The sequence below is a fragment of the Lygodium microphyllum genome, chromosome 14, assembly GCF_053477565.2.
Source record: "Lygodium microphyllum isolate KBCC chromosome 14, Lygodium_microphyllum_v1.1.10, whole genome shotgun sequence".
Taxonomy (NCBI): Eukaryota; Viridiplantae; Streptophyta; class Polypodiopsida; order Schizaeales; family Lygodiaceae; genus Lygodium; species Lygodium microphyllum.
The window spans coordinates 23,849,296-23,861,533 of NC_141148.1; the positions used below are offsets into that span (position 1 = coordinate 23,849,296).

The following is a 12,238-nucleotide window of genomic DNA, read 5'->3' on the forward strand; positions in this document are numbered from 1 at the left end:
CTAGCTCTGCTTCCTGGCCTATAGGGTTGCCTCCTCGCAGATCCTACTCGACTCGGCTAGGACCTCTGCAACCTCCTCTGCGATCTGGTCCCTCCTATCCCACTCCCTAGTCCAAAGCTACTCAATCTGCCTCCTCAGCTCCTCCCTCCTGTAGATCGAGTCAAGGATCCGGCAGGATCGCGTGTCCAAGGCTAAAGCTAGAGCATCAAGTGAAGGAGGACCGGGCAGTGATCAGACAAAGTGGTGCCAGCCAACTGCCCTACCTAGCCAACGCGAGAACTTGTATCCCCAAGAGAAGTCCAGCGACCTCTCCCTCCTGTGGAAAGCTCGGTCCCGCCAAGCATCACGTGCTCCTACTGCGAGGAGGAAGACCTCCCATACCTCCTACTCCTCCCCTGCCATACCCTGGTAATCTCTACCCTAGTACTATTATCCTTTGCCATCAGCCATTGCCATCATCAGCTATCTTCTTGCCTAGCCTTAATCAGCATGATCCCTGCTCTCTCATCATCATCTTCCACTGCCCTAGCAACCTGTTCTTGCTGACATCATCATCCAGCTGTAGCAACATCATTCCCTGCTGTCATTCATCGGTGTACTGCTTTTCAGAGGTCCTAACCCTTCATTTACTGATCTAGCTGTTGGGTCTTAATCTAGTCCCCTGCTGCAACAAGATTTACGGTGATCATGACAGCCTACAGCCTGCATTTCACCTTCCTGCCCTGCTACAACTGCATTTGGAGTCATTGCAACAGCATTTGGTCCTGCTTTTGCTGCCTAGACCTTGTTGATTGCTGCCCTCAGCTCTGGAACTTCTGTGTTTAACAGGTTTTCCCATCCAGATGTCAGGGTTTCCTTCATCATATTGAGCATCAAGTTTTGGTGGCTTCATGCACTCGGGATCCATTGCAGAGGACAACACTCTTCTTCAGCTACCCTCAGCCTACTCCCACAGGAGAAAGTGGCTTTTCAAGCTCACCTTTTTGGAGGGAAATCGGAATATAAGCATCAAGGGTGATGCTGCAAAAAAGATGGCTGTCCACCAAAAACACAAATCCGGACTTTTACCATGAGGCTTCCCACAAAAACTCAAAAACTCAAATCTGGACTGCATCTCTAATGCCAAAAACATGGATGCACAGCACCTCTCAATGCAGAAATCAGTTGGCCAGCTGATGATCATGACTTCCAAGATGAAAATGCAAATTAGAATAGCTTGATCAAGGCCGAAATGCAAATTCCTGGTCCCATCCCCATGGCTGTGAGCGGCAGGAAAATGGCTGACAACTATCCAGATTATTCTGGATGGGAGAGACTGAGGAAGGCCAACTGCAGCACCACTATATAGACGATTTCTAAATTTGTGAAATATAACAAAAATAATAATAGAGGTGTGTACATGTGTGTAACTTCGCACCTTGGCTCGACAAATCCTAAATTGGAGAGGACACACACACGCACAGGAAGCATCTAGGTTAGAGGAGAAGGTGTCATGAGGAGGATAAAAGGGAGGAAAGGAGGAAGAGAGGATGGTGCAAGCAGAGGAGTCTTATCCAAAAAAGTCAGCAAAGGCAAACCTTTGAAGGGAAGGAGATGTAGAGATGAGAGAATTGTCGCACATCTGACGTCAGCATACGATCATCCATTCTTGGGTGTTGTCCACGGCCATTTACAGGTAGAGCATCCCTATCTTTTCCATTTTCTGTGTTGTTGGACTGGTTGTTGGCACATCCAGTGGACTCGCAATATTGATTCAGCCTTACATATCCATGGCCATGTGGACTGTGTTGGAGGATAGTTATTATGGCGAATTACTTCCATGTTTTCAGCTAGTGTGATCATCAGCAAGGTGGTTGCTCCATGGATGGATATCATCTGCACCACCCTGTCTGTGTTCACTTCATGATACCCTTCTTTTATTCTTGTAGTCCTATGATTTTTGTAGCCTTTTGGCTCCATGTGTTGCTTTTACCCATCTTTGAGTGTGCACATTGTTGTGGTAGGGATATCCAGTAGATTGCAAACCTAATATAGAACCAACAATGAAATGCTATGCAGCACATGAATACTCTGAAAGACTTACAAAGCAAAAAATATTTGATTTTTGTGTGACACACGTCAAATACTTAAAACATACTGGAGCATCAAAAAGTAGGCAATTATTCATAACATGAACAATTTGAAGCAGTTTCTCACCAAAAGTGTTTTGATGGTTGTCGATGAGTGATGTGCCTCCAAAATGGAGACATCATTGTAGCGTATTGCAAGTGGATCATTAGTAACTGACAAAAAAGCATTGTTAAGGCCAGGATGATCAACGTCATGGCATAATGCAGCCAAAAGCAATGCAAACTTCTCCAGACTGTTCAGCATCTTTTCAGCTTCAACAAGGGTAAGCAACAAGTATCTGCATTCAAGACAGAAAGTATATATCTCATGATTGTTATCAACGAAAATGCAAATCAATGCTCAACAACATTGTGTAGGAACATCACATGTATAAACCGTAGAATTACAAATCAAAATCATTGTATAGCAGCCTTTCAATAACTCAAAAAAGCAAGCTTACCCTCTCAGCAGCTGCTTTCAGCCTCTAGGCAGGTCATCTGCTGCCCTGGGGCCTGTTGATGATCTCACCTGCAGTCCTGGGGCCTTCTGGAGCAGTTTCCTCCTGCTGGTTGGCTCCCTAGTGGCTGCAAATCACTTCTACATCAGGGGCCTACAGCTTGGACAGTCTCTCTCCACCTCTATCAGCCTCTGAATGGCTGTTCCAGCCTCCCAGTCAGTCCCCCAATAGCCTCCACCAGCTTGCATGGGCAGGTACACTCACAAACTGCCAAGTGGCACAACTTCCAAATTGAAACTCAGCCTCTAGACTTAATTTTCAGCAGTTTCCAATTGGCTGAAAATTGGAATTTCTTTTGACCCTACCATTAATTGGCCTCTGTCCATCCACATTTAATATACTAAACCCTTTGAACTTGAAATTTGTTAAAACTTTCACTTGGCCTTAGTCTAGCATTAAATGTATAATTTTTGCCTCGGCCACATGACACCACAACTCATTTCAATGGCCCATTTAATGCTCTAGGCCAAAACTAACACTAAGCACCCACAAGTACCTAGGTGTCCAACACAACTTATCACAACTTTTGCCATGTCCCCCAATGCATTTCTTAGGTTTTGGACTATCACCATGCCCAAAAGTAACTTGCACCACACAAGTGTACAATTTAATAATGCCAAAATAATACCAAAGCTAAGCATTAAAAATGCATGTACCTATGACACGTAGCCTGCTCATTTGGCTTTCCACCTATCCACCTGCACATATAGGAGACGACCTTCAACAAAATAATGTCTAGCATCAATGGGGCCAATCTAAGATCAATCACCTTTGCAAGGATCTTATCTTTTGTTCCGAGCAAGGTGATTAGTCTCCATTATATAATCTCCAATCTATACTCACTACCATGATCTCCTCAAAAGCTATGATGTGGCATGCCAATAACTCAAGAAAAAAGACTTGTCCAATCTATCATCCTCTAGACATTTACCTAAGGGCAAGGCCAAAAGTGACTTCTCAACCTCCTCTATATAGAGAGCCATCATATGCCTACTCAACCTATTAGTGACCAGCCTATTGGTGCTTTGCCAAGCCAACTGTCAATCTCTCTTGTAACCAGGGGGTCTAACCGTGGATCCCAACAAGGTTGTGTAGTGCTTTTCAGGCACCAACCCCACCTCGTGACAGCCCTGTGCTATGGATCCATCAGCTCTCCTAAGTCTCCTCACGACTCCCCAAATAGAGTGTCTAGGTCCCCTAATACACATAAAAAATCTCTAAACTTTGTCTCTCGACTAAGTCAAAATGGAATCTCTTGCATGAAATTTGTACTCCCATCTAGCTTCCTTCATAGCATCAATCTCCACTCTACTAACATGCATGCATCCTCTTAGCTACTCATCTACAGCCTGGGTGTCTCTCCTCCTTTGCGGTGCAGCCACAATGCTCTAGTGATACTTTCCCTCTATGGAACATGGTCGTTATGTCTAATGGCATCCAATCAGTAAGTCCAACATTTGTACCATTCTTGCTAGACTAGAAAACTTGAATGTATGTCTAACGCTATGTACATCATAATTTAAGACAGAGGTAGAGAGGATAGAGATAAAGAGATGAGGGTAGATAACTTGGAAAGCACCTTCATAGGCCAAATAAAAATTTGCAGCAATATAAATTCCGTCAAATGGCTCAATTAGGGCTGCAATCGGTACATGATGCTCAATCCCTTCTTTTTTCTTTCTAGCACATACGCTAGCACTTTCAGGTGCCTAGAGGCTACAGATAGATTTGGTTGACCCTGCAGGACCATCTTCAGCAGTTTAATCCATTGCCTACTCTTCAGCCTACTTCAGCGAGGATTGGATGTTTGTGAAAATGGATGATTTTTAGAAAAGGTTGGAAAATCAGATCTATCACAAGATGGTAGAGGACTAGAGGCTATAGACAGATTTGGTCGACCCTGCAGGACCAGCTTCAGCAGTTTAATCCATTGCCTACTCTTCAGCCTACTTCACCAAGGATTGGACGTTTGTGAAACTGGATAATTTTTAGAGAAGGTCGGCTAATCAGATCTATCACAAGATGGTAAGGACAAGCGATGGGTCGTTGAGAAAGCAAATAACGTTTGGTGTGCCCCAATAGCAGAGAAAAGTTGCAACATAGACTTCTTCAATTGTGGAGGTCCAAGATTCCTTATCAAGCAAAAGTTTTTGTGTGGAGGTTGCTTATCAATGGTCTTCTACCAGGGATGTTCTATGTGCCCGAGATCCCGTGGGTCCATTGTGTCTTTTGCACTACTTGTGATGAGACACTAATTCACCTCTTCATCTCTTGCCCTTTGGCGAGACAGATTTGGAGCTTTGTTTCCCGTGTGTGGACCTCGGCAACTCATCAACACCGGACATCCTCACATTCTTGGGTCTTCGGCAAGATGCCTTCATTGTCTTGAGTATTCGTGGTCATGTGGCCCATGTTTGCAAATTAATCTTATGGCAGATTTCTTCCCTGATTTCAGTATATGTGGTCCTCCCTAATGCAACTGCTCCTTGACTGGATATTGTTCACTCTACTCCAGTTCTGCAGCCAGCTAGATATTTGTCTATTATTTTATAGTAGCCTTTAGGCTTTGACTGTGCTTGATAGGATTTTCATGTCTGGCCAGTAGGCCTGATGTGAGACTTGTATACCTTCTGTTTGGATGGCCTGAGGCCGAATGTAAATATTTCAACATTAATATACACTTATTCATGAAAAAAAAAAGAGAGAGGGGGGCCCTGTGCAACTTCTGTCCTGCCTAGCATGCTGCCTCTGTTGCGCTGGTAGACTTGTGTGCAGCCCTAGGATATCTGCAGGCATGTGTACCTGCTGTCCTCCATAATGCATCAGCTGCAGTACACGTCTGCACGCCTACTGTTTGCTGGAGAACACTTGCCTAAAGTTGAAACTCCTGCACTACTACCGGGGAAGTACAGCAGAAGTAAGAGAGGTATTGGCCATGCCCAAGTTGAATACTACCTTCATTGATCAGGTTGTGGGGGAATTGGGGCATGACTCGGAATGGAGGAGGTTGAAGAAATGGTCCCCTACACTAAAATGATGGCACCTTGCTTGAAGGTGCAGCCATGCTCTGAGGTTCTCAGCCACCGGTCAAACACAATAAGCATACCCCTGACACCGTGGTGGCAGCTTTTGAAGCCCTTCTACAATCTGAGTATCAAGCATGTTCTTATGTGCAGATCACTCATGACTCCCAAGATTTGGATTGTGAATAACTCTTGGAGTTTGCCAATACATTGTTGGGTGAATATGTTGAACAAAATCGGGAATTCTTTTTGGATCAGGACAAAGAGGATGTTTTGGATGCTACTATGGATATTGAGATTGTGTTGCACTCTTTTTCAGCCTTTTATGAAAGAGGGGTCATCCTCTTCTTCACTAGCATGATTCACGTGCTTTCCTGGACCTGTCAATGGCTGCACTCCATATTGCAAGGGGATTGTGTGGAAGAAATTTTTGTTGGATCACAAGGGTTTTATGAGGTAATGCTCAAATTGGCAAGGTATCGTGATGATCTTTTGGCCAAAGTTTTCTGATAGACGTTGGGTCCATGATGTGGCTTGGAGACTGATGGCAATTTCCAACATTTGCTCCAACAGGAATGCTCGGTGCGGGTAGAAGTGGAATGTTGTCCTACAGTGTATTGGCCTTTGCTTAAAGATGCTATGGGGAGACTGGTATTGTTTTGGTTCTCCCCATCTTGAGGGCTATGAATCGCAACCATACATACATGTTGTTGCATACTTCTCACAAAAGTCCCAACTAGTTGCAATTATATTGTCCTAGAATGTCTTCATTGCACTTTCGCCTAAAAAGGGGTACTTTTGTGTGGCATTGTTTTTCTTGTGGAAAATTGGGGCACTTCATGGTTCTGTGTAACATTGTAGCTCTATCAACTGTGCTGCCACCTAATGTTGTATCTCGACAATGCCTATTAGTAGGAGATGTAGTGTTTGGGGTGGTAGCAACTGGTGGGGGTTCAGCTACACTGAAATAGTCTGTAACTACTCTCTAGAGAGGTGGATGATGCTAGGGTCGCCTCCTATACCCTAACAATAATGCTCTGCGTCACTGGAGCTCCAATAAGAAAAGGCCCAAACATCTTTGGTCCTCATAGTCCATCACCCGTCTTAGTGGTCCAAAGCCCTCCTTAAAGAGGCAATGATAGCGGCCTCAAATATCATAGTATACAGTACATCTAAAAATGTAATGCTCCTCCGTTTCTGGCTCCCATCCACAAAACTAACACATCCTCTCATTAGCAGCAATATGGCTCCATCGACCTGTCTCAATCATTAGTTGATGCGATGAGGTGCGAATCTGACAATAGCAACTCGGAGTCCGTGGGAAAGTTGAGCATCCATGTATCTCGGCCTCACTATGAAACCGTCATGAGAAAGTTGCAAGAAGTGACATTGGTATTGTGCCATTTTCGTGCCTAATGGGAAAGGGGCCTTGGACCAAGTTCTTTCTATCTCCACTTTAGTAGTGTCTGCTCTCATCACACTATTCAGCTCTGCATGACAGAGGCTCAAAGTAGGGCAGTCGAGAGTGTAATCGAACACTGGCAGTGTTACACACATTTGGGCACTTAGTGTGTGTCGGGTGTGAACACCCCCTACAACCCTAAGGTTTAAGGGTTGTACTTTGTACTTTCAGGTCACACTCATTCAGTCTATTCTCTTGGGTGTCGTGCTTCAACTCTGTTTTCTCACTCTCACACTGTCTACTGAATCCCAGCTGTACCTCGATCCTCTGCTCTCACATTTGGTATCAGAGCTTAGCTCTGAACTCAGCTTCAGCCTGCAGTCTGCTGTCTGCAGTCCACGCCAGTTCCGCTCCAGCACGTCTGCCTCCAGCACGATCGCTAGTCGCCACCAGTCTGAAGGGAAACGCCAGCTCCAGCCCACGTCAGCAGTCAGTCTGCCTGTCGTCAGTCTCGCCAGCAGTCAGTTTCGTCAGCACTGAGACGCGCTGTTCCTCTGTGCGTAGCCTTCATTCGACTGTTCGCCTGTCGTCCGCCCGTCATACGTTGGTCAGCTCCTCGTCAGACAGTCCGCCCGCCAGACGACTCGACTGTCCTGCGTCGCCTGTCGTCCACGTCAGCAGCACTACGTCAGACGACGACCTGCCACTGCGCAGCCTGCTCGTCCGACAACCTAACACACACCACGCGCAGCCCACAAGTTAGACGTCAGCCCGTCCTGCCCGCCGTTTTGAAACCTCCACGTCAGCAGCTCGCGACTGTTCTCCCGCAGTCTGACATGTCCACGTCAGCAACCTGCGTCTGCTCGCCAGCCTGCTCTGCATCAGGTACAATTTTAAACAAATTTTTTTTAATTTCAGCCCAGAACACAGTTCTGGAAGAGGAGGTTCACACGTGGCAAGCACAGAACAAGTGGGGGATAAATTTCATGCAAATTTCTGGACTGGATCATCAGAAATTTTGGGGCTTTTGTTTATTTTGTGGGCAGTTGCATTTGAACTGCTGGTACAGTCACAAAAAGACTGTTTTGACAGAAATTTTGGCAAAAAATTTTGGGGATTTTGAGATAACAGTGTTGCAGTGCATTGTTTGCACCTTGGGAAGCGTGCATTAAAAGACAGTTTTCTGAAAGAGTACGCCCTAGCACATTAATTGCAGAAACGTGTTTGCTGCAATTTCTGGAAATTTGCAGGTTTCCAGTTCATACTGCTTTGACATTGCTCATTTTGTCTTTGGAAATTTGTCATCATGGCAAATCAGGGAGGTGATGTCTTTACGTATGTATCCAAGGAAGACAGATTGGACGGAAACAACTATTCCCTTTGGTCATTCATGATGAAGAATATATCAGTGGCCAAGAATTTATGGGATTATGTCAATGGAGAGGAAACTCGACCGGGAGTTGTAGCTCCCGTTACTCCTCCTCCCCATGGCGCACGTGGACAGCGGGGACCTCAGCCCGCTCCACCTCAGCCACTTCCTCCAAGAACTGCAGCTCAAAAAGCTTGGGATACCCGTGATGCACAGGCCTTGTCGCTGATTGCTCTGGCAGTTCAGCAGTCCATCATACCTCATATCCGTTCGGCATCTTCTTCATGAGATGCATGGTTGACTTTGGAGCATATGTTTGCAGGAAAGAATGAGACTCGGATCTCTTTCTTGAAGAAAGAGTTGGAAACTCTAAAGATGCATGAAGGTGATTCTATGCAGGATCACTTAAATAAGATTCAGGACTTGAGGGAGCAGCTCATGAATGTAGATGAGTATTTTTCGGATGCACAGTTGATATCCACCACCTTGAATTCCTTACCTCTTTCGTACTTGTCTTTTCATACTGCATTAAACCTCACCATGAGGATTGCTGAGCATCCACTCACTTTCATTCAGCTGGTTAGTTTGCTTCTAGAGGAGGAGCAAACACGGAAAAATAGTGGTGTGGATGCTATAGTCTCTGAGCAGGCTTTTATGGCAAGACAAAAAGGCAAGAACAGCAAGGTGAAAAATGCTCCACAGAGTTCTGACACTTCGGGCACATTGCAGAATCAGTCACAAGGGGGGACGCAAGCAAAGAAAGGAAAATGTTATTATTGTAAGAAGCCCGGCCACTATATCACTGAGTGCAGAAAGCGCATTGCCAAAGAGAAGAAGAAGGAGTCAGGAATGTCTGTTTCTACTACTCCTTCCACTGCTAGTGAGTCCGCGTCCTTTGTTGTGGACAGGGACTATTGTTTTTACACTTGCAGTTATGACATCTCTTGGGCCGATAGAGCACTTAGCTCTACAGAGGATGCTGACACTTGGTTCTTTGACAGTGGTGCTTCTAGACATATTACATCTCGCAGAGATTTGTTTGCTTCAGTTAGTGTACCTCCCGTTGGGAAATCGGTACAGTGTGTCAATAATGCATCATACCCTGTTCGTGGTATTGGGGAGATTCAGCTCACAGCCATTGATGGCTCTATTCTCCGCCTGCAGGATACTTTGTTTGTGCTTGGAATAAAGAAGAATTTCCTTTCTATTTCTTCTTTGGCACGTTCTGGTATGCAGGCCACCTTTGATGATGACCATTGCATGGTTAGAGAAAAAGAATGCATGACTTTGGTCTTGACAGGATCTTTGTGTCATGGTTTATATGAGTTGGATGCTCTTTCAGTAGATCAGTCAGCATACTTGACATCCACTCTTACTCCTGCTATGATACAGGCGGAGTTATGGCATGCTCGTTTGGGGCATGTAAACTTTGGCAGCTTGATGCTTTTGCAGCGTACTCAAATGCTGGATGGCTTACCTCTCTTGGAGAGACCTCCTGAGCACTTATCGAGGGATGCATTTTAGGAAAAATGCATCGGTTCTCATTTCCTCGTGATGTTGCTTTCAGAGCAACAACCAGATTGCAGTTGGTGCATTCAGATGTTTGTGGGCCTATGCAGACCGTGTCATTGGGTGGTTGTTATTATTTTGTGACATTCATTGATGACTTCACACGTTTTTGCTGGGTCTACTGTTTGAAAAAGAAGTCAGAAAGTGTATGATGCATTTTTGGCTTTCAGTGCACTTGTTGAAAACCAATCTGGATGCAAAATTAAGACTCTCCGTTCGGACCGAGGGGGGGAATACATGTCCTCTATGCTGAATTCTTTTTTGCAGCAGAAGGGCATAGTCCATCAGTATACTACAGCTTATACTCCACAGCAGAATGGGGTAGCAGAGAGGAAAAATCGGTCACTCATGGAGATGGCCAGATGTATGCTGAAGGCAAAGAGCTTGCCTCATAGTTTTTGGATGGAAGCAGTCATGTGTGCTTGCCATATTTTGAACAGATGCCCTACCAAAGCCTTGAAGACCATCACACCATTTGAGGCTTGGAACAACCGTAAACCTTCTGTTGGTCACTTTCGTACCTTTGGGTGTCTAGCCTATGCCCATATTCCACAGGTACTTAGAAGAAAATTGGACAACAAGGCTGTTAAGTGCATTTTTATGGGATATAGCAATGAGAGCAAAGGCTACAGACTCTATGATCCCATTACAAAGAAGGTTTTTGTCAGCAAGGATGTTGTTTTTGATGAAAAATCAGAATTATCCTTGGCTGGTTTGGACACATATCAGGCTGCCCGTGATGTTTTTGAAGGGCTGCTGCCCATTACTTTTGGTGATTCAGCTGGAGGTTCAGAAAATGAACCTAATGTTCAGCCAGCTGCTCCTATGGAAAGTGCAGAAATTCAGCCATTGGCTGATCGAAATATTCAGCATCATGCTGAAACTGAAATTCAGCAAGAGCTTGCACACAGCCAGGATGCTAGACAGCTACCTAGATGATATTTGCAGACTATGCAAGATAGTCCTTTGGATGCACCCATGGCTGGTCGTACTAGAAGGCAAACTCGTTTGCATGATTCAGCACATACCATGGAGTTTATTATGGCAGCAAGTACTTTTGATAATGAAGAGCCTGAATGTTATGAGGATGCACAACACAGTGTGCATTGGATGGCAGCTATGCAAGCTGAATTAGATTCTATTACTAAGAATCAAACTTGGGATTTGGTGTCCTTGCCATTTGGGAAGAAAGCCATTGGAACGAAATGGGTCTACAAATTGAAAAGAAAAGCAGATGGATCCATTGATAAATACAAGGCACGGCTGGTAGCTAAAGGCTACGCACAGAAAAAGGCCATTGATTATGAGGAGACATTTGCTCCTACTTCCCGTATGACGACCATCAGGTCTATGATTGCTTTGGCTACACATTATGGTTGGACAGTACATCAGCTAGATATCAAGACTGCATTTTTACATGGGGAACTTCAGGAGGAAGTTTATGTACAGCAGCCCATTAGTTTTGCAGTTGAAGGCTCAGAACATTTGGTATGCAAGCTCAAAAAGGCACTATATGGTTTGAAACAAGCTCCTAGAGCTTGGTATGAAAAGATAGATGCTTTCTTGCTTGGTCAGGGGTTTCTAAACAGCTCATCTGAGTCTACCCTTTACGTATGTAAAGAAGGGGGATCTATGCTGATTTTATGTCTTTATGTTGATGACCTTTTGCTCACTGGAACACATGCTGATCAGATTTCAGCATTCAAACAAAATTTGCAGCAAACTTTTGACATGTCTAACTTGGGAGTTTTGCATTACTACTTGGGCATCCAGTTCATACATAATGCTCGAGGTATTGGGTTATCACAGTCAAGGTATATTGGGCAGCTTCTTGAGAAGTTTGGCTTACAGGATTGCAAGCCAGTTTGTACTCCCATGGAACCTGGACTGAAACTGTCATTACATGATGACAGTGATTTGTTTGATATACATACATATGCTCCTGCAATTGGATGTCTTATCTATCTATGCAATACTAGGCTAGACATGCAGTTTGCAGTTTCAGCTTTGAGCAGGTATATGCATCAACCACGTATGTCACATTGGCAAGTTGTCAAGCGTGTTTTTCGCTACTTGCAGGGTACTCGTTCTCTTGGGTTGCTTTATGCCAAGGGGGGACCACTGCAGTTACATGCTTACAGTGATTCTGATTGGGCTGGTGATTATGATACACGTCACTCCACTAGTGGCAATTGTTTCTTTCTTGGCTCTTCTTGCATTTCTTGGCTTAGCAAGAAACAATCCACTGC

The 12,238-nt window shown here is 44.7% G+C and overlaps 1 protein-coding gene across 2 annotated transcripts in view; it reads right to left on the reverse strand.

Moving 5' to 3' along the window:
- The window catches only part of LOC148025418 (uncharacterized), a 217,863-nt gene that overhangs the window by 169,955 nt on the left and 35,670 nt on the right, over positions 1-12,238 (reverse strand). The window contains exons 1-2 of one of the 2 annotated variants that reach the window (XM_087692547.1): positions 2,570-2,643; positions 2,197-2,407 (exon numbers count right to left, since the gene is read on the reverse strand). In XM_087692547.1, the coding sequence (XP_087548673.1) occupies positions 2,197-2,373 (177 nt within the window). In that variant the 5' untranslated portion in view covers positions 2,374-2,407; positions 2,570-2,643. Of the gene's footprint in view, positions 1-2,196; positions 2,408-2,569; positions 2,644-12,238 lie in introns of those variants that run through there. The other variant, XM_087692546.1, reaches the window with a different exon arrangement.